This window comes from Dermacentor silvarum, chromosome 2 (genome assembly GCF_013339745.2).
Source record: "Dermacentor silvarum isolate Dsil-2018 chromosome 2, BIME_Dsil_1.4, whole genome shotgun sequence".
NCBI classification, from domain to species: domain Eukaryota; kingdom Metazoa; phylum Arthropoda; class Arachnida; order Ixodida; family Ixodidae; genus Dermacentor; species Dermacentor silvarum.
Window position 1 is genome coordinate 228,020,931 of NC_051155.1, and position 22,830 is coordinate 228,043,760.

Consider the following 22,830-nt stretch of genomic DNA (forward strand, 5'->3'; position numbering starts at 1 on the left):
CTGTTTCACTGTTGGAAGGCAGGCCACTGAGCGAGCCGGACCCCGTGGACGCAGCCTGGTGCAGCTCACCGAGCTCGCCGGCAGCGCAGACGCCGCCGCCGCAGCACGCGCCGATTGCCGTGCAGGCGCCAGTCGTCACCAGTTCCATAGAAGAGAGAACCGTACGGGCTTTGATCGCATCTTGTAACGTTACAACGGAAAACCATGTTAAATGAGGATTGATAGTGCCAGGGTGGTAGTGGTATATCAAGGCAGCGCGGTTTCACTCGCACTCTCGCAGGCGGTGTCGCCGACCCCTTCGCTGTTGGCAGGCGGCCCGCCTTTCAGCGAAGCTGGCTCTTTCAGCACTTGGTACGGCATGCCGAGGTCACCGACGGCGATGACTCCGATGTCGCAGCACACGCCGAGCCCCGTGCAGTCGCCGATCTTCACCAGTCCCGACAGACAGTTGAAGGCGCGCGAGTACAAGGTGCTCAGCGGTCTCCGAGAAATGGTACGCATCGCAGGTATTCCCAGGTAGTGAACGTCGCCTGATACGTTTTCCGTGCTTAGTCAAATGCTTTCTTTTTTTCCAGCGTTCACAATGCCTGTGCAACGTGTTGTGAACATGTGTTCTTAAAGAGAAACCTCTCTTTACCTCATTCCCCTGGTTTGGCGCCCGTCGGTTTCTTGTCGAGTAGACGGAATCGATCCACAGACAGCGTAAAGATAAGCTGGGCCAATCCTGGAGACGATACAATCAAAACTTAGCTGATCTCGGAGACATCGTAATCAAAGGTGGTAACATGGGGTGCCCCATTCTGTGTCCTCCTAAGCGTTTTAATTTGTTTTGTTACTCAAGACGATTCTGGAGGCAGTGCAATGAAAGGCGTGGGTGAGCCGATCCTGACAATGCTATCCTACTGCAGTCGCTCAGGTTTAGCATGTGACAGGATCTGTAGAGTTCTTTGCCTCTTTCTCCGAGTTTCGCGTCGGTACCTCGCCGAACAGTCGCAGAGGTGGGTCTCTCACACAGCTGTCACGCTCGCGTCGCAGTGATGAGGAGGAAATGTCTCGTGGGGCGGTGCGTCGTGGAGGAGGGGGGGGGGGGGGGGAGAAAAAAAGAAGAAAAAACAGCGTCGTAGCGCGTTTGCAAGGATAGCTGTGACGTTAGCGTGAATGAGCTTTGCAAAAAAAGCACTTGTGTAGCGGCGCTTATTTATACGTCACAAATGGTGCTTCTATAGTTCAGTGCGACCCCAAAAGGCGTCTGCCAACGTCTCTATAGGCAGGTGCACTACATCATGCCTCTGCAAGAGAATTACTTGTTTGGAAAGACGTTTTAGTGTCACTTTTGTGCTATTATTTAGCTGCGGTGACCGTAAAGTTGGGAGAGGAAAAAGGGAGGTGTAGACACGTTAAACGTCAAGCGTTGCGTTTCGTACTTCTATAAGTACCCATATATACTTGCCGATTCTGCCTTCACCGCGACACCAACGGGTCTCAGTATTGAGAGAGCGATGGAAGCCATCGCGGGTATAGATATGTTCGAAAGTGAAGCAGGGACCATCATTCACTTCGTTCAAGAAAGGAAGAAGAAAATTAATTCACTCGTGTATTGCTTCAACACAAGCAATATGACATTGCGTGGGGTCCTCATAGTTATTTATTAGATTTCCTTGTTTATTACGATATAAGAAATAATGGCCGTAATCACGCCACCGGCCTTTCCACCAAGTTAAACTGTTACATTATTCATACGATGGCGTGAAATGAAATGAACCATTGCTGAAATGAAGCTCACAACCATAGGAGTTTATGCGCACGCACGCACGCACGCACACGCGCGCGCCCACGTGAGTCCCAAGGGGTAGATATGCACCGGAAGGCCTAGGCAGAGACAAGGTGACGTAGCGAACAACACAACGTTTAATTACATCGAGACGTAAAAAGCGGTCAGTTCGACCATAGCTGCTTTTAATGAAGAGCGCAGGCGAACGCTCATGCCGTCGCTGGCCATGGGCGCTTATTTACTACCCTCGAATAAAGGGGCTTTACTTTTTATTAGCCTCGAGCGCTATACCTTCAGGGGCGCTGTGAGCGTTGTGCAACTACGTACCATAGTGTGCCGTTTGTTAGCTCTAGTTCACTGTGCTAGCACACTTCTGATGGTCGTTTCAAATAGCTTATTCGCTTGTTTTCGTTCTTCAGAATTTATAAGAACGGCTATTTTCTAGATAACAATCGAATTCTCAAAAGTGCCCAGTGGCGTACATTGCCTCTTGAAGACGAACGCAGGAAGTGATTAACTTTTCTGTTGGCTTGAAGTAACTAACCAAAAGTTGAACCATTACTTTTGCTCTATGAGCGCACATACATTCACGTTGCTGACTGTCAGTGTTGACTGGTCAGTATTGACAGAACCTGCCGAGAGAGGCGCTGATTGTTGTTGCTCCGTAGGGAGTCTACATGCCACGCCGTTTTAGGCTGGTGTCAGCCATTGTAGGGGTACTTGCCGCCGCCAGCTAAATTGGTGGGTTAAATCTGGGACACAAAATGGTGAAAGACCAGCCGACAGACCACATTTCCCGCAACCCTTGGTGACGTGAAATTAATTAACTTCTTTTAATAAACTTTGGCCTCAGCAGCCAAAGACAAATGACGCGTCTGAGCGCCGTACACGGCACGTCTACCTTTTAGTTAAACAGACTAGTAAGGGCAGTATTTATTACAGCACACTTCGAAAAGCACCCTTTATATATTATGTACAACTGGAAGGCAACGACAATGCTTAATGCAGATCACATTCTTGGCGTGAGATAATCCTACCACGACCACGCCATCGTGCCTTATAACTTATTGCTTTATATGTGTCGCACGACGTGCAATAGAAAAGTAAGTTTGATGTGTTAAAATAAAAGGAAAAGGCAACTAGTATATTAAAGATGTATGCAGGTTTCTTGTGCGCATTGGCGCAAAACTAAATTAAAGAAATTTGGTAGATCGCGTGCCAACATGAGTACATCAGAGGGTGACAAAAAAAAAAAACAAGGCAGAAAGACTGGGGACCAAAATGGCTACCCACCAAATTTGGCGGTAAATAGCGGTCAAAATGTTAGTGTTGTCACCACCCTAAAACGGCGTTGCATGTAGGCTCCCTATTGCTCTGACGCGACGCCTGGGCAGTGTTATACCGGTGTCACACATACACTTCTGATAGCAATCAGGACCAATCCGGATTGGGTTTTATCCGGATCGAATGTTGCTACACTGATCATTTGCCATCGCGATCTTGCGAGATCCGGATCCAGGCGATCGCGACCCGAGAATCGCGATCAGGCCCCTTGATCGCGATCGCAGGCTGATGTCTGCGCCCTCTAGCGCAGTATTCTGTAAACGCTAAAAACAAAAAGTGAAGGCAGCTCAACACAGAACGTTTAAAAACCTTTGTATCGCAATAGTAAGCTGTATAATTGAAATATTACACAAATTTAACCATATTTTGCAAAACTGAACTTGTAGCCAAGGCATTATGCAGTTCTGAGAGTTGCCGACGATCAGCAAACGATATTAACTCGATCCGGATCGTTGGACCGTGTAGCAGTGACTACTGTTGATCGCGATCAAGAAATACGATCGGGATCGGCCCCGATCGCGATCAGAAGTGTGCGTGTGACACCGGTATCAGGAGCCTTGCCCTCCGACTGACGTCGACCACCGCGCCGGACCTGGCGGACGCTGCAAGAAAGCACCTTGCTGCACTTGCCTCGTCTAAATGCAGCCTCTCACATCGTATAGAGATGGTACAGTGCCTAGAATATACTCTAGGCACTGTAGAGATGGTGCCAAACTCGGCCGTCGCCAGCCTATTCGCGGCGGTGGCGGCACACGTGCACGGAAGTTGTTCTCAGAGGTAGGTTTGGGCCCACTACGGTGGTATAGTGTCCTGGCAGACACTGAAGGACTCACCGAACAAGCTTTTAAACGACCCATTAGCGGTTGTCACCGCAAAAGGAACTTTGCGAATAAATTATTTCAGTGGATTTGTAGCGACAACTGTGCACTTTTTCACAACCTCACTGCACAAAACGCGCTTCTCCACGCAGGCCCACAACGCGCTGCAGCTTCCCGGCGCCCTGTCACGGCGCTCTGGCGATCGGCTTGACAAGGTCGTGAATCTGTCGCCCGCTGTAACTGTCCCGGTTTGCTTGCTGAGCATTGTGGTACTGGTAGCGGCGCTGGTCCTATTGCGCCTTCTGTGGTCCTCGGCTGGACAAGTGCGTCGCGGCAAACGCTGCGAGACGTACGCGTGCCGCGAACACGCGTCCGAATTGGGCGCCCACCGTGAACACGAGCTCACCGCAAAACCCTGCGAGGACTTCGGGCGCTTCGTGTGTTCTGGCTGGCCCCGCAAGTAAGATGCCGGAACTAAACGTGATCTCAGTCTTGTGCAACAGGAACGGGGCAACTTTGGCAATTTCGCACACATGCCGCAACCCAAAACCTGCTGAAGGGGTCGCATATTTGCATAATAACGTCTGGTCTTTGGTAGAGCTTGTACATGTCTACGAAATAGGAAATGCTATGGACAGCGTCATAAGCGTGGCTGAAGCTGATGGCGCAGAATAATGAGCGAGGGTTTCCTATTCCTCTCCATTCCATTCTGATGAAATATTTCTGAATGACACCATTTTAGATACATAGCAATTTTGCAGTAACTAATATATATATATATATATATATATATATATATATATATATATATATATATATATATATATATATATGAGGAATATAGCATATAGATATACTGTATATGTCCGAAGGGAAAGAGGGCTGCGTCGTTCTGTTTACTGCGCTATACTGTTACAGAAATGGCAAAAAACAAGAAACTGGCACACATGTGCGCACCTGTCTGTCAGTTCTTTTTTGTATTTTGTCCTTTGTGCAACACTATAGCGCAGTAAACAGAACGATGCTATTCCAACTAGTTCCAGTAGAAACCTTTTTGAAAGAGGGGACAGGACTGGCAGGGATTTTAGGTTAGGTTAGGTGCCGGCAGTGTTCACGTTCTTCTACAACAGGAACGAAAGCTCGTTCCTCTTTCCTTCCCAATCTTGGAACGCGTTCCAGTTACACTTTTAACATTTGAATGTGTCGTTACATTAATGTTACATTTGATTTTTAAAAATCAAAATATAGTGTCGGATAATCCTGCGGCGAAATAAAGTCAGGAATTTAAAAATAACATCGAACTACGTATATTATACGAATTTGAACACCGCCGGCGGCAGATTATCTGGAGATCAAAAGAATCCAAAGAAACGCTCCTAGACGAATTTTTTTCAGGCAGCACCGGACATACTCCAGAGATGTCTAACTGCAACTTTGGTGATCGTCTATTACAAGTGCAACGCATATGAGACTTTCCACTACGGTCTTCAAATGCGCAGTCAGGATACTGCGCTTCAGATCTGCAAATAGAAAGTTACTCACATACACCAATATCCTCCTGAGACCCGAACACAACAACGGGACGACATAATCGACCTTCAAGGTAGTTTTTATTGTCCACTGTTATGTCATGAAGTTGAAAAACATTTTTTTAAAAATTTGAATACCACGGATAGATGCCAAGAACTCAGTCTCCATGTACGTGAAAAAAAATGAATATCGCCATCAACTCCTCCTGTTAGCTGTGGTAAAGACTGCATTTCATTGTTTAAACGCTAAGATGAAGATGTAACTACGTGTAGTACATTGCCATGTTGCTGCCACATCCGGTATTTTCACGCAATCTCGGTGAACTCGAAACACGCCTCGAAGTCTTTCGGCCGTTTGGGATGACACAGAGGTCTAGACGAATTTATTGTCAAATTTCTCGAAAGCGGGTGACAAGAATATGAGTACACCACTTCTTTACAGTTACACATGCACAGTATTTCATACCAAGAGTGAATATTTTACGTAATCACTTCCGGGTGAATTTCGAAAAAAAAAAAGTTGAAGACAATGTGCAATCTATTGTACAAAGGGTCTCAGGAAGATATAATTAAATTTCTTGCACAAGAAACCGCATCGAAAGGAACAATACATAGACGTTTAATGAATACTGATTCAATATTGCAGTATGAGTGGAAAAAATGTCATAGTTTCGCCCTAAGGGCGAAGCAATGAATGCGATAGCAACACAGCAATGTCATACGAAGTAAGGTGAGTGGCTTTGGTAGCAATATGAATTGTAGTAAACATGAGCTGATTAAGTAAGCAGGTGTGCTGCGGCGTAAGTAGATCGACATGAAGAGAGACTCGATGACCACGAGAAGGCGCGTGTGAAACGGTGGTGTTGATGAGAAGCGCTGCCCGTGAGCAGCGCGTGCGAAGGGACACACCTGTAGCGCTGCACTGCCGATCCGGGCAGCATTGCATGTGTAGCGTGCGTTGGAAAATGTGGCCCGACTATTACTAACTGTGGTGTGAGCGCGCACAAACAAACATGAATAGATCACACTGAATGACTGCAGACAACGACTGTCAAAACGCTGGCAGCAAGCACATATACGCCGCAGCGGGCGAAGTATACGTGCGGTCTATCGCTTCAACGGAAACTGAGCGGCGAATGCACGGCGCATAAAGGTCAGAGCCGTGTGGACATAAGAGGCGGTGCGGGGCGAGCGACGAGCGCGGTTGTTGGCAGAGTAGAAGTGCGCCCCCCCCCCCCCCCCGCTCCCTCCGGCGCTCGCTTCCCGCTTCCTTGCTTGCGCGTGGGAGATTGAGTGCGTTCGCTCTCCGTGACAGCGTGCGTCCCCGCACGCTTCCGCTCGGGCACACGGCGCGCGGCGAAGATTTTATCTATACGGAACCTCACGGCGACGGCGACGCCGACGCCGACGGCAGAAATCCGGTGGAAGTGTCCATATAATTGCTATCGCAATAAAAGAAATGTGCAGAATAGATATTCGCAATTTAGTAAAGATCCTTTTTTGAACTCGGCAAGAGTTACATCTCGATGTCAGTGTCCCACAAGCAGGCATGGAGGAAAGAAACTACAGGAGGGAGCGTCACGTGACAATCTTGAAGCCTAGTCATAAAGAAAGATATATAATGGAGAACTGACGAAAGAAAACGCACCCTAGTCACGTGAAATGCAAGTGTTAGTTCTTTGCGCCTCACGCGGTCGCCCAACCCCCCTGCTTGATGTGCTGCGTACGTGCGTGCGTCTGTTCAGTGCCGTGGGACGTTTACAGAAGGAACGCCGTTCCCTCTGCCGTTCCTTCGTAAGAATAACGAGTTCCTCCCAAAAGGAACTAGTTCCAGGAACGCCGTTCCTTGGAACGTTAATTGTTCCGTACAACACTGGGTGCCGGTATAGGTTGGGTTAGGAGGTTAGGGGTATTCCAGTTGTCAAAGCGACTCACCGTGGTAAGTCGAGCGTGAGTTATTAGCACACTAGTCCTCGTTGATATGACCAACGTGTTCCCGGGTTAAGTTCATAACGGTGAGGTGCGAATCCAATGCCGCCAGGCCATCTTTGCACTCGAAGACGGTGCTCTGGCTAACGCTTGTGGAGCTAGAACTTCCATTGTCACTCTCCGGAGACTTGGAGTGTGCTAGAGCTAGAGCATGCGAATGCCAAAGAGTCCAAACAAGTGACATCCGCAAGTGACGGTACCTTGCCCTATACAGTAAGTTGTTGAGTGAGAAAATGTTTGTTGCCGGCTCACTGAGAAGTGACTTGATGTCAATAGCGCGAATCATTTTACTCGGGGCAAAATGCTTCGTGTAAACGTTTTGCAAGCAGCCCTATGGTCACTCGCGAAATGGCTTGCCTGTATACTTTCGACAAAGAGCAGGGTTCGTCTTAATCTGTTGTTGGCTTGTAATTTTCATAGTCGCGCTCATACGCCGTCTGCGATGCAGGTACAAGATAGCGCTATCTGTGCGTGAGCAGGCGATAGTTGGCTGGGTTAACCGAGTCGTCGATCCAGCACGCTCGCAGCCGTCGGACGTCAACAGGACGCCGTCCATTACGCACCGGGCACTGACCATGGTGTCCGCGTGCATGTCGCCTGAGAAGGTCGACAACACAGACATTTTGGTGAAGTTCATGCGGTCCCAGGGCCTCGCGTTTCCCGACGAACAGTGGCTGCTGAAACGAGCCAGCTACCGCGAGCAGCTGCGCACGCTTGCCGTGTTGGCCGTCCACTGGCGGTTGCCACTCTGGTTCGACCTGAAGCTCGTGACGTCATCACGAGGACCAGGAGAAACCAAGGGAAAGCGCATGATCTACGTGACGCCGTCAAGCCTGGCCTACATGTTCAACCGGTGCGTATTAACCCAGAAGGTTAAAAATATTTTTAAGCCTCCTAGGTATATTAACTGAACCGAGCGGATGTGAAATGCTGTTTCGGTCTAGTTTGCAGCTCATGGTAACAGATTAACTGCGCGAGTCAAAGATAAGGCCTAAGAAAGCGACACGACGAGTACTGACTTCCAATTACTGTTTTTTTTTCGGACGACGGCATATATAGTTACAGAAGAAGCATGCAAAAGCAGATACAAGAGTAACTTGTAATCATGCATGCATAACCAGCAATCGAACATACAGAATGACACCTTTGTTACATGGCTTCCACGTGTGACATTAAAGCATTCCGGCAGAACCCATCTCGGGATGATTGTTGATGTTAAAACGATTGGCATTTAAGCAATGTAGCGACACCGTGTTGCCACAACCAAAATACGTCATGTATCCAAACTGCAACTGGACTCCTCTTTCGCGCTTCCCTCTGGGCACGCCGCGCCATCTAGTGGTACCACCGCGAAGTCCGCGCATGGCTGAATGTGGACGAGGGTTCGATTTCTGCCAACACTGGATATATCTTAAAGGATCTTTATTGTGAGAGCATTACATGGCTCATGAGGCGGAAAATCCGGCGTTGGCGTGACCACACGACGGTCCAAAAGGTCTACGAACCCGCGACCTTTAATGTGAGTCGAACCGACTACCTTTGGTGTTAATTAAGCCAGATTTAATTAGGTACAGTTAATCAAGATAGAACTTATAAAGGTGTGGCCGCTCGAGTCACGTTACTCCGCCAGTGGCGCCACCAGACGTAGCCGCGCTTCTGCTGACGTGGCCGCAGTGCTTTCGCATTCATTCACGTAGGAGTAACTAAGTTGCCCCCTTGAATCATTTGTTTTGTCGAGTGGCACATTAATTCTACGCCTTCGCCGCTAACACACCCTCGCTCGTTTCCTCGCCCACACACCTTACCCTCCCCTTCAAAAGAACCGTCCCTATATGCTTACTCCATGGGCCGATGAGAGCATATGTTGCCTTGAAAAAGACAGGTCCGCTTGTCGAAACGTTGGCTCCTGCTTTCACCTTGTTCTCGTTTCGTTCGTCGTCTTGAATTTCCATCTCCCGCCTTCCCCGTGTTTTTTTTTTCCGGCACATGGCTAGTGTCACATATCCAGTGGCCCATGTTGGTCCGGCGGTTGATTTCGAAACCGGTCCTCTCAGCACAGCAGCTCGATGCTCTGCCCATTAGAACATGGATTACCCAGTGACCCAAGTTGGGGTGAAAGTGGCAAGATATACGGACAAACAGACAGACAGAGAGACCGCAAACTGGTTGAAGTTCGCGAGGAAAATTATTCACGTAAAAAATAGCTGAAAGTTAACGCTTGTCCTATCGTTTTCTTTGGCCTTGTCTTATGCTCGCGCTGTTAATCTGTCACTAAGAAGGTGTGCTGAGGCACGATATTTATACAGACGTATGAGGAATAGATGACGTGTTGGTGATGGATATTTAATCTAGAATTTATAGGAAAAAGCAGAAGTGGCAAGACAATCGATGTTAGCGAATGGAAGTTAATGGACTCCAGGGTAGGGAAACATTATCGCGGGACCTCACATATAGTGTATTTGATGGAATTGAACATTAAGATCGAAGGCATGAAGGGTGAACGCGGATGATGCCGAATGGAGGAGTTCCGCTGACAATTATGGGGATGAATGACTGGGTAGTTGTGAAGCACTTATGCCTTGTTTCGGATTTTCTTATACCGTGGGCAACGACCTCCCAAGAGAGATAAGAGTGATAAGGGAGGTCGCGAAGGCGAGGTGTAAGAAACTCTGCCACTATTCCTGAATGAAAAAGAAAACTCGAGTGGAGGCTCCGCACAGTATTTCAAACGAATCGTCTATCTTCGCGGAGCTGGTTTGGTGTTTTAATTTCTAGTTTGCACGTGACATCGCATATTCACAAAAAAGTAAGATTGCTCTGCGTAAGACACAATAACTCGTAATAGGCATATTGTTTTAAGGAGAACCATTCATTGCCAGATGTCACGTTTCTAGTTTTTTTTCTCGAGTTTTGAGGTGCAATTCCAGACCGCCTGCTTCAGTAACTTGCAGCAGGCGCAGTTCTGCTACTACCAATTGGTGAGAGGCGAACACGACACTACGAAGATACGCGAGAACACGTGTTTAGTGTGTCGGTATCGTTAAAAAGTCCCACTTGACTATGCCAATCACCACAAACTGACAAAGAGCAGCTTAGAAACGAGCGCGATACATGTAGCACGGGAAAATGTTCATTACATATATAGTATAGTTAGGCCTGAGCATGGTATGCAGCCGCTAGCAGCACCAACAAGATTTACTATCATGACAGTGCGAGTATTGTCAGAAGCATGGCTCGCACATTGTCGGGTCTTGTTCATGAGAAAAAGCCAACTGGATACCGCATACGGTAATGCAAGATTTCTATGCGAACTGCGACTGAGAGTACTGGCTGAGATGATGCATGTGTTCCTACAGTATAAGCCGCCGGCGGCAGCTGCCGGCGAAGCTCAGGCACAAGCCGGAGCCGACCCGCCTTGGTTGCTTAGTGGATGGTGTTGGGCTGCATGAGGTTGCGGGATCAAATCCCGGCCACGGCGGCCGCATTTAGATGGGGGCGAAATGCGAAAAAACCCGCGTACTTATATTTAGGCGCACGCTAAAGAACACCAGGTGGTCCAAATTATTCCGGAGTCCCCCACTACGGCGTTCCTCATAATCAGATCGTGGTTATGGCACGTAAAACACTAATTTTTAAGCCTGAACTGCGACTTCGGCCTGGATTTGGCAGCTCACTTGTTGATTTGCCTATCGCTGCTTCTCTGTCCGTCCTTCACAATGTATTCCTCCATTGTTGCATAGCTGGGCGCATCCAGCCCACGTCTCTTGCCATGCACCGTGCACCCACCACGCTTTCAAACGACGGCGGAAACATACCTGAATACATATGGTGCCTTATACGAATGAAGTTATGCCTCTCCGGCAGGACAGCTCACGACACAGAAGAATTTCACGGCCGCTTCGGAACCAAGGAATATAGAGAACTAGAGAGAACACGTCGTAAAGCACAGACATCCTTTTTCATAGGCACGCGTTTGTGGAAAATCTGCAATCTAACTGAAAAATGAATTGTCGGATTAACAGGATACATTTTCCTGCCTGCAGTTTAGGTGTCGATTATATACAAGGCCTGTGCAATAAAGGTTCGTGCAGAACGTTTAAAAAAATTGTTTCGCAACCTTTCAGATACATCAAAGATACACCGAAACAAACACTCCCCACTAGACACAATGCACTGTTTCCACATAATCTTCCAGCGCTGGAAGCACCATTGGAAGGCCTCTTCTGTTAAGCGTTTCCTTTTGAATTGTCATCGATTTTTACTTAGCTTTACCGCGCTCTTTTTTTTATTGCCTTGGCTCACTCTTACTTTTCTGCTCCTTGCTCATGCGACGTCTGATCGATGTCGTATTCGTAAATCCAGGTTCAGCCGCGGGTAATGACCCTTTGCAGGAATTCATCGCTGTCATCTGAAGTTTTCAATAAATGCAACTTTCTTTTCGTCGCAACGTTTGCTCTGCAGTGTAGTCAGGAATTTCGGCGCCATATTGGTGCAAACCCTGTAATTTCTAGAAATTTTCAGTAAAATGCCGGTAAACGGCAACTTTCTCAGACCAAGTGCTTCTGCTATCATTCTAACAGTCATTCGGTGGTCACTGAGCACAAGAGAACGCACACGATCGTTGCATGTTTTTTATCTTCTCACGAGGTGGAGGGGCGTCCTCATTTTGCATCATCCTTGGGGTATTCATGACCTATCGATATTGACCCTTTGGGCAGTCTGTTCGTCGATGTGCATTTCGACAAAGACTAAAATTGGGCTGCACAGAAAGCGCAGGCATACATTCTGCCTTGTCGTACAGCAGTCTGGCTCGTACTATAGAGGTCAAACAGGTCCTCTCGAGTGAATAGAGAGAGAGCGGCAATGCTGCACGCTCTCTCACGTTTTTGCTGAGTCACTATAGGGAGGCCAGCTATAGTGCTTCTTTGTAGCTTTCGCAGCGTCGCCAAGAAAACGTTTTTGCCGAGTACAGTGAAGTAATTGAAGACGAAGAAAAATGGCGGGCAGTAAGAGCGTCATTAAATGATGACCCGTTTCCGTCTGTCTGTGCCGCGAATGGTAGAGGTACAGGAAGTTGTTCAAAACAAGCAAGTTTCGAGGCGTGGCACAGACTGAGAAGAGAAATTTTCCGTCTGCTTTCACGCCGTCTTCAGTTTCGCTGTCTTCAGCTCCGCTGGAACAAAACAACTCGCATTAGCCTTGCATGCAGTTCCCCCCTTCAGGGCTTCCCACCCGAGATGATGGACTGACCATGTATATTATCAAATTCTGCCGTCTGTTATGTGCGATAATTTTCAAGCACAAAAACCGAAAAGCGCGTGGCATCGCGGAAAAACAGGCGGATGGGGGGGGGGGGGGGGGGCGGGGTAGTCGCGTCGTCGTACGTTGTATTTTCGGCAGGTCCCAAGTGTATACCCAAATTTGCGAAGTACTGCGCAGTTGGCGTTAGTACTGAGTCAAAAATCACCTTCACCTGCGGTTTCCTGCCTGAACAGTTTTGAAGTGCGTATTCTAAAATGTGACTCTCGCCAACGATTTCGTAACGTTGTCGTCTGCAAGTCTTATGTTCTTGCTGCATAAGATCTGTGCGCTGGTGTACATGCTCACAGTCTACATTGTGTGTGTGCTGCGTGCTCACGCAGGATGCACATTCGTTTGATAAAAGAGGCCCTGCACGACAGTTACGCCCGCAGCGTGTCCTCGACGGTGTTCAACGACGAGACTTGGCAAGGTGGTCTCCTGGAGCGAAGCGCGTACGTCCAGTCGAGCATTCTGGGCAACCTGAGCGAAGCGGTCTTAGAAACGACGCGCTCGTCGGCGGAGCCATGGTTGGGCGACGTGAGGCATCTAACCAGATTTGTAACTCAGCTGGACCCGGACGACTGGCGGTACGCGTTCCAGTCAGCCTTTGACGCCGAAGGTGCGGCCGCTGTCTCACCGCCCATTAGTTTGGACGACCCGGTCTTCCTCAGCGACGCCAGGCTGCTCAACACCATCGAATCCCTCTTGGCGGCGCACCCGCCCTCAGACATTGCGGCCCACACGAGCTGGTGGGTTGCCCAGGTAGGTTCATTGCAGTTGTAGAGGACTAAAGCGATGGAAATATGAAATAAGGTGACGTATGTGGACCATTTGAAGGGAACCTCATTTATTTGGGCTGCTTCGCGCCAACATCATCGTAGTCGGCGCAGTGGCATGATCGAATCATTCAACACTTGAACTCCGATGGATGCGAACTGGTAGTGTTGACCAATAAAAGTGGGACGAGAGAGTTCAGAAGACGAGGAGGAGGAATTCCAGTGGCTGATATCTGCAGAAAAACAAAGCGGACGTCAGGCGGCGCACAAATCATAGGTGGAATGGTTACAAAATGCGAGAGGATGGGGAGAGATAATAATATATGTATATAAAAATAGCAAGTTTCAGCGATTCCTTCGGCTCTCGACTCATTTACAGTGACAGCATCATTCTCCCACAGTTAAAAACACCGTCGTAATTTCACCTGCCTGCTTTTTGTTCAAATAATTGCGCTCACTCACTACGGGGGAATGAACAAGTAGCCATTAGTTGTTAAAGCGCTGTTGGTTGGGGTGAGTGCGGTCGTAAAATATTCTATTAAACTAAATATTTGAGAAAAAAAATTGACAATTCAGTATTTAAGCGATAATAATAAAGTATGTTATATTGGAGAACGAAAAATTCTTCTCTGTGATGCACGGAACTTCCTTTCTGTATGGCATCATAATGCATTTTGTAGAATTCGAAATGTGTACAGTGTGGCGACACTGCAAAAGGAAACGATCTAATATGTGGCTCTCACTCTGCTGGCACCGTAGCTGCAAGTGCATGCTGAAACTACGTCAATGCAGTACGCAGATGTATGCAGACAGATGGCAGCGCCACCACCCACAAGTCTACTGCTACAAAGCTAGGGAATCGTGCACTTGTAAGAGGGGAAAACTCTCACGGGCTCTACATTCATGTGTTCCTTTTAACGGTGGACCACACTGTATACATGGCCATACTTTAACACTTTCATGATTTTCTTGTCCAAGTATGGTATTTACCTACTTCAAATGTATTAGTTTTGTTGAACCTTCTGTTCACAGCTGTTTGGCCAAAGACTTAGGCTAATTTTTTTAGGTGGTTCAACATTATACCATTAAATATGCGTATACGGTTGTGTTGAACTATAATTGCCTGATTGTCGGAGTATTGTATATGCCATGTTTGAGGCTTATCACAATCATTGTCTCGAAGACGCCTCCTTTGTGCTACCGACGCTGTTTGCACGAGCATGACAGCGGATAATTGCAGGCCAACGCACCACCGTCCTGTCAAGGACAATTTTGATGCGATGCACGTAATGCCACCCTCGTCCGCTGCAGTAAGGCGTGTGTCTGGCCTTCGAAGTACATGCACAGACATCACCGCTCTCAGAATCTGTGTGGCGCGTAAAAGCCTTGTCGTAATGGCGCAGCGCTGCCATTCCGCGAGATCGCAGTGGGTAGCGAGCCCAACAATGAAATGCGCATTGCTGCAGTGACACGGGTTCGAATCCTAGTTGTGGACAAAGTTTTCTTTTTATCGTGCTGTGGAAATGGTGAAGCTGGGGATGACGAGGCGGTCTGACGATGAAAAGTTAACATAGATGACGACAACGGTCCTCGTCAGCGTAACGGAATGGACAAGGAAAGCCCAATTTGAAACATTTAACTGCTGTCGCCGCTAAAAAAGAAAAAAAAAATGGCTGTGGTTAACTCATGCAGTTATGCCTGAGTGTGCGTAGCGAGAGGTACGGTTAATCTTATTGTTTAGCCTGGTTCTCTCTATGGTTACATCTTTATCGTTTAGCTTCGTACGTCTGATTGTTTAGGCTTAGTTGTTACCTCTCGTTATGGTTACATTAAGGACTAGACATTTTTAAAGTGTAACACATTTATTTTGAAAGTCTTCATCTTGTTGTTTCTCAATTTCCACAAAGACGGCCGGCCCGATGGTCGGTGAGGCGGGAGGATAAAGGGTTGTCGTCCAGTGATTTGAACACGTTTCGGGTGCTATCCTCATCTGAATCCACTCGCCTGGCCGCTTCGTACTTACGACGCTTCTCGAGGCGTGCGGCTTCCTCCGTCTCCTCGGCTCGCTGCCTCCTCTTGGTTTCGTTCCGACGACGAAGCCTGGCTTCTTTCAGTCTCTCCGACTCACTTTCCATATCTGCCGACGAATCCCACCGAGCCGCTCCTTCTATATATATATATATATATATATATATATATATATATATATATACGATGCAACGCCGGCTCCTCCTCCGTTGTTGCAACGCGGTTTCACCGCCTCCTCCTCTGACGTCATGCCAGATGGCGAGGCGAGCGGCGTTACCAGCTGCGGTGGTTGCTAGGCAACGGCTCAGCTCGCGGTGCGGCAGCCAGCCACAGCAAAACGGTGAGAATACGGCCAATGTAGCTCTCGCTACAAAATCCGAGGACACCTAAGCACTTATGAGTCGTGAACGCGAAAGCATTAATGTTCATTTGAACGCCGCTGAGCGGTCCTTCGAGTTGTGAACTCCTCGCGAACAAGCGAGCACGTTGAGGCGCTTGGCCAACGCTGGTGCACTTCGATCCGTGACGTCATGCCACCTTGCCCGACTGCCATAGAGTCTAATGGGGACACTCTCGAGTAAGCCGCGGTGATTTTGACGTCACCGCTTTCGTCACGCCGGGCTTGGCGATGGAAATTTCGGTCCAAGTGATGTCATAAAGCAGAATCGCCTGCTGATCTAGGAGGCGCATGGTTTAGCCCAGTGGGTAAGACACTCGGCTTCTGAGCATGGGGTCGTAGGTTCGAAACTCACTACCGCCAACGGTTTGATGCGAAAGCATCAAATGGCCCAGGGTACTGCATGCACAGTGCACTACTTTTGAGCAACCGACCGTAGTCTCCAACAAAGTATTAATTATGAGCTGGTACGTTGCATTTACAGAGACCTCCACAATGCTGATGATTAAAGTTGTCGCACATGGTTTGCTGATGATCCGTCAAAGGCCTGCAGCGTTTGAAATTTGTTCTCTTTGCTCCATAGAAAAGCAAAAAAAAAAAGAAAAACCCGAGATGAAATATCGAAAGTACAGTATCTATGAACATTTCCGCAGCTTTTGCGACAGCGAATGCAGATTCTTATCCCACTAGCGCTCCTTGACTTCCGCGCAGCGTGTTTTCGTGAAAGAACTCGTGTTGTGACCTACGTGAATACATCTGTGCTCCCATGAACATTCTTGGCCAAAAGTTCTCGGCCACTACATGCGCGAACACGTTGATTTAGTGCCTTGTAGTAGGGCTTGTATTCGTTTCTAAGAGCTCCAAGGTCTTGAAGAGGAAGAGGGATGCCGTTTTTCTCCATCCAGAGCTTCCGACTGGTAAAATTACTACAGGAAGCCTTTCAGGCCCGGGGATGTTTGATAGAGAAACGCATGTCCCAAACGCATAGACGGAGACCGGTTGTAGGCAACCGAAACCACCAAAGCCTGTTCAGAGATACGCGGCTCATTGGGACTCCCGGAACGCATCTTCCAGCGTCCTTTCTTATGCCGAAGTGCTGCACTCAAGCGCTGAATTTTGCATTCAGGTGGTTACCGCACGGCTTCACTGCCAGAAAATATTATTGTGCTTAACATAGGTGGTGACGATAGGCACAAATATCAAGTCTTTTTACTGAGCACATTTTCCGCACATTACGTGACCACCAGGAGCCAGTGCAAACTCAAGGCGCCTGCATGTTCAGATTCACGAAAGAAACGTAGCCCACCTCTACTTGCGCACTCATAGAAAACGGAATATCTTAAACAAAGAACAACCTTTCGCAATGAGCATTTAAGATCTTCACTGTGGAGCAACGCTCCGCGCCGGAGATTTAGGATGCCATGTCGCAGGTAGCCACATACAAGCATGTGGTGCTTTAAGGTCTATATTGCCCTCATGGTAGAGTGCTAATTTCTCACACCACGTACCCAGGTGCTAGCGCTAACAGGGTTGAGATTTCTTCAGCATGCGGCTGATAACACGCGGAAAGCCACATTCTCATCTTTCTAAAACGAAATTAAAGTGCCATAATTGACTATTTGAGCAAACGGCAATCCCCGTTTCCTCTCTGATCTACACCGCTCTCTTCCTGTTAATAGACAGGGAGAGAGTGGTGTGGATCAGAGAGCAAACGGGGATAGCCGATATTCTAACTGACATTAAGAGGAAAAAAATGGAGCTGGGCAGACCATGTGATGCGTAGGATGGATAACCGGTGGACCATTAGTTATAAAATGGATACCAAGAGAAGGGAAGCGCAGTCGAGGACGGCAGAAAACTAGGGGGGGGGGGGGGTGATGAAGTTAGGAAATTTGCAGGAGCAAGTTGGAATCAGCTAGCGCAAGACAGGGGTAATTGGAGATCGCAGGGAGAGGTCTTCGTCCTGCAGTGGACATAAATATAGGCTGATGATGATGATTATGAATTAACTATTTGCTTATTAACAAAATAAAGTCCGTTTCGTCCGTGCTGGTCCTTGCAGGTTCTGTCTCCCTTGGCGTACCAGGTTGTAATCGACTTCGTGCGCGCTACCGAGTTCTTCGGCGCCATGGTGCACGCGCTTATGTGCGCCATGCAGGTCGAGTCCGTGTACAACGTGCTTCTCGCAGTGCTCGATCGCCACCGCCTGACGACGGAGACGCGCTCTTCGGTCGGGCTGCTCTTTGAGCGACTGCGCAGTGTGGCGATGAGGAAGCTGGCCACCTCGTACAATCTTGACGGCACTGTGCGAGCCACGTTTGCCGAAGTCGCGGAGACAGCGCAGGCTGTCGTCTGGCCCGAAAACAGCAGCGATGACCGGTGAGTGAAGCACTTGGGTGAAGAAAAAATTATGAAGAACCTACTCCACGGTTGTTAATCCAAGAATGTATTTAGCCTGCTTTGGCAGGTGGTTATTTGTGGCACTATATGTTGGGAACTATGTATTATGGGTGGTGCTCCCTTTACCACCATGCCTTGTCCTTACACGGGAGCCAGCCAGTACTTCAAACACCACTTCCTCAAGGACCTGTTCGCAACCTCGTGCAGTGTCTGCGTCCACCTGTCATTGCAGGGGAGGAGGAGGAGGAGGAGGAGGAGGAGGAGGAGGAGGAAACTTTATTTGATGCCAGCACTAAGGCCCAGTAAAGAAGAGCGCTTGCTCCGCTAAGGCTCGCTGATGATCTGCCGAGTCCGAGTGAAGCCAAGCACTCCAGGAAGGAGGGGGAGGGTGAGGGAAATAAGGAGAGGTAATGACACTGTTACATGAGTACAGGATGGGTTCTGTATCTGCCTTTATCTCTGGACAGTTGGGGCAGTGAGCTGTGCTACGCCATCCGAAGTTGTAGGGCATTCGTGGGGTGAGGAGAGTGTTAGTCTGAACTTTGCGAAGGACATGTCCTTGTTCCGTGTTTAGTAAAGGGTTACAATGGGGTAAATTGGTGCGGTTTTCCCTGATGTTCTTGTAGCGTTCAGGTATTTGCTCTTTGTACTTGGCGGCGTCTTTCACTGTCGTTGGATGTGACCAGTGAATCGAGGGCGCCCGGAGGTTAATTTCACGGGCACGTTGATGAACCACTCGTTGCAGACGCAGCGTCTCAACCGACAGCGTCAGCGTTTCCGACCATATGTGTAGTGTCTCAATGACAGCGTCTCAAAACGCTAGATGTCACGAGGGAAGAATGCGAGAACGCTGCCCTTACTATCGGTACCACCGCAAGGTGGTATGGTGTGTTCTTTCAATGCCTATGCCTTAGCAGTGTATTGCATGACCACGGATTTTATGGCAGCAACAAAGGTACTTGCTGTAAACAAGCTGGCACATTAGACATGCTGCTGACTCAACAGGCACACTCTAGCTCTCGGTTGTTGCCCACAACATGTTTACAAAAACTTGGAGGACGCTTAAGCTTCGGCATTAAGAGTGGAACGCGATAACATTCAAAGATTTCTGGCTGCTTCTCACGCTTCCCGGCAACTGCAGCTTATGTAACCGCACGGTATGTTATCTTACACAGTGTGTAACCGTAATGTTTACTGGGAAACGCTGGCGGCGAACGCTATGGACGAAGGCGAGCTTTCTGGTAGAAACGCGGCTTCTTGCGTGGGCCGATCCCGAAGGTGGTGCACAGCCGCGCCAAAAAAAAATTACATCATTTTCAGGTTTCTTTTATTATTTAGCACTTTTAATATTTCAGTCTGAGAATACTTAACATAAAAGACATGCGCTGTCGGTGTTTTCTTTCATGATATTTGTCGGCTGTCATTCTCAAAACTCTGAGAATCTCATATAGCATGCCATATACATAGACCTAAATATACAGGGGTGTTTCAGCGAACACTTTCGAAAATTCTAAAAGGTTGCCTGCATGGCAGATAGCCCAATTCTAGTTCATGAGCTGGTCTACTCGAAGAGGCGGACATTACTTGCACAAGAAATTGAAATGCATAATCGAATAATTAACAGAAATTTACTAATTAATTTTTCACTAATTACCTGATGGCACATATTGCAATTTACAAATGGTTGCCGTGGAGTTCGCAAGGCGGATCCACTTGGAACGAATTCTCGGGATCACACCAGTTTCGAGGTATTAATTCCCGAATATTGCGGAGAAATTCATTGGCGTTCCAGTTAGGTTCTTAACAAAACGTCGCTTTTTGCACTGAAACACAAAATTAACTGGAACGCCAATGCATTTCTCCGCAAAGTTCGGGGGTTAGTATCTCGAAACTGGTGTCATCCTGAGAATTAATTCTAAGTGGATCCGTCTTGCGAACTCCACTGCTACAATTTGTAAATTGCAATATGGGCCATCAGGTAATTAGTTAAAAACTTAATGAGTAAATGTTTGTTAATTAGTCGATCATGCATTTCAATTTTTTGTGCAAGTAATGTCCGCCTCTTCGAGTAGACCAGCTCATTAACTACAATTGGGCTTTCTGCCACAGGCAACCTTAAATAAATTTTGAAAGTGTTCGCTGAAACACCCTGTATATACGGAAATGTTCACTTACGGAGAACGTCGCCGACCTCGACACCGGAATTTCCGCGACGCGGGGCTCTGAACGCTATCGCGCTATTATGCAGCGCTCCACTGAGCAAGTTAACTGTCGACAATGACCAGCTGGACCTCGGCGATGACCAGAGTGTCCAGGTCGGAACTTCCTGCATTATCAGAATCATTCGGTAGGTGGTATCAGATGGTACCGATGGTAAGGGAAACATTCTTGCCCCACACCACCGTGCTGTTCTTACCACTGTCTCCCCACTGTCTTACCAATGTCTTACCACTGTCTTACCACTGTTCTTACCACTGTGACAGTCACACACACAAAAAAAAAATCGCGGTTAATTTCCTGAGAAAGTTTTTCTTTCTTCTTTCTAGGGTTTTACGTGCCAAAACCTGAGACAGTTAAACACTTAATAAAGACCTTTAAAACGGTTCTCTCTTTGCCCACTTGTCCGAAGTTTGACATGGCTAAGCGGTGTTTGTTTTCACGCAGATTAGAAAGGTGGCCTATTCCGGGGACACTGTAATAGTAAACAGGGCCGATCCAGGAGGTGGTGTAATCAGAGCTCGGCCAATCCCAGAGACTTTGCAATCAAAGGTGGTGACTTGGTCGGCCGGTCGTGACCTTAGTGTGCATGCGTCCTCTCCAGGGTTATAATGCGGTTTGTAAAGCAGATCACAAGTGTGGCGGTCTGGGCGAGGTGGTATTGCATGACCTTTTCTTCACATTACCACAACTCGGGACCTCCTGTCTAACGTAGTTTTTTTCTAATTTTGCTTCACTCATTGTGAGTTGCGCTAATGTTAAGAAAACGTCTTGTAAATGGGGCAGGTCTTGGAAACTGCGCAATAAAAGGTGTGGCTAGCCCGAGCCTGATAACGTCATCGCATTACAGTCGCTTAGGCGCAGCATGTAGACTTAGCTCTGTTTTTTTACTCCCGGTTTGGCTTCGGTATGCCTGGCGATCAATAAACGTTGTGCAGTGTCTTTTACACATCCATTCATGGTGCCGGCAAACAATTACTTAAGCTTAAAACAATACACAATTGAACGCATCATGTGCCTCTGGACTGCATTTAAATGAAATGATTCGAGAAAGCTTCGCTTAACGTGGGTTTCAACGAGTGTGTTGGTTCTACCGTAATTTTTTCTTTCCTGCATGGTAACAGTAACACGACGCTTGCCTTCTTGCGCCGCCAGTGCCGAGATGCGTCACGCGGCATGCAGCAGCTGATGCGTGCAAGTAGCTCTGGAGCTTGTTTCGTGAATTTGCAGTTCAGGAACTGTCTTGAAGAATGTTTAAGCGAGTATATGTTAATTGAAATTGTTTAGTGTTGGAAAGGTAACCGAGCCAAGGCAGTGCCAGAGTAATTTAAAGGAATAGAGGCGTCAAATGTTCGGCTTTAGCTTCTTGAGTTTAGATGAGTTTTGAAATGCCCAGACGTATAACTCTTTGTCACATGGTAAACTTTTATAAGGAACGTCCTATACTACTAGATTTCGGATGCAATTTCTGGAGAGCAATTCGTCATAACATTGCCAATGACTGAAAGTACATAACGCTAATTTCGTACTTTTAGAACTTTGCAAATACAAAGGACTATGACTGCATGCTGCCTTCTGTGCGTCAAGCCAGTGCGCACGAATTGTTGTGTAGAGTTTTAATGCGTCACAGCTAGAAGCGAGACAATGAGCCGCTGTGTAACACGCATTGGGCATTGGACGTGCTGCATCGGTCACGTCTGGTTCGGATGATTGTTAAGGGAAAAGAAGTTGCGAGAAAAGAACATCGTAATTATTTGTTGGGCGCGTACGTTAGAAAGTTCCGCGTGACGATTTATAATCGCTACGTACTCAATATTATAAGCAAAATAAACGCAGGCCTAATTATCCGGCTACCACTCCAAGATGTTGCTTCATGGGCTACGCAGACGGCGTCTGAGTTAACGTGACGATGGGCGATAGTAATGGAAAATGAAATAGTTCGTTCGAAAACACGACCCTCTGAAGATCTTTGGCCACCATAGGCACAGAGTGCGCGCGACAATTAATCAAAGTAAGCAGCAATAAGTCGATCAGCAGTGCTTGTTAGGTGGACAATGAACTCACGACAAAGGATTACATATGTTTAATGATGGGAATTACTTAAACCCGTAAGCACTTCTCATTCTTAATTTCATCTATATTCCGGATAATTTGTGCTCTCCAGAAGCAACCTGCGGTTTTTCGCTGGTGATTGCTTCTCGCTTGGAAAGATTTATGGCGGCCCACGAACGTGCTATCTTATCTCTGCGCCGTGCCTGAG

The 22,830-nt window shown here is 47.7% G+C and overlaps 1 protein-coding gene across 1 annotated transcript; it reads left to right on the forward strand.

The window, feature by feature from the left end:
• The first annotated feature begins 7,377 nt into the window (after nucleotides 1–7,377).
• Nucleotides 7,378–18,637, forward strand: LOC119442813 (uncharacterized). Its single transcript, XM_037707845.2, has 4 exons — nucleotides 7,378–8,304; nucleotides 13,094–13,514; nucleotides 18,016–18,332; nucleotides 18,586–18,637. The coding sequence occupies exons 1-4, from the start codon at nucleotides 8,027–8,029 to the stop codon at nucleotides 18,635–18,637; spliced, it is 1,068 nt and encodes a 355-aa protein (XP_037563773.2). The 5' UTR covers nucleotides 7,378–8,026.
• Nucleotides 18,638–22,830: the final 4,193 nt, after the last annotated feature.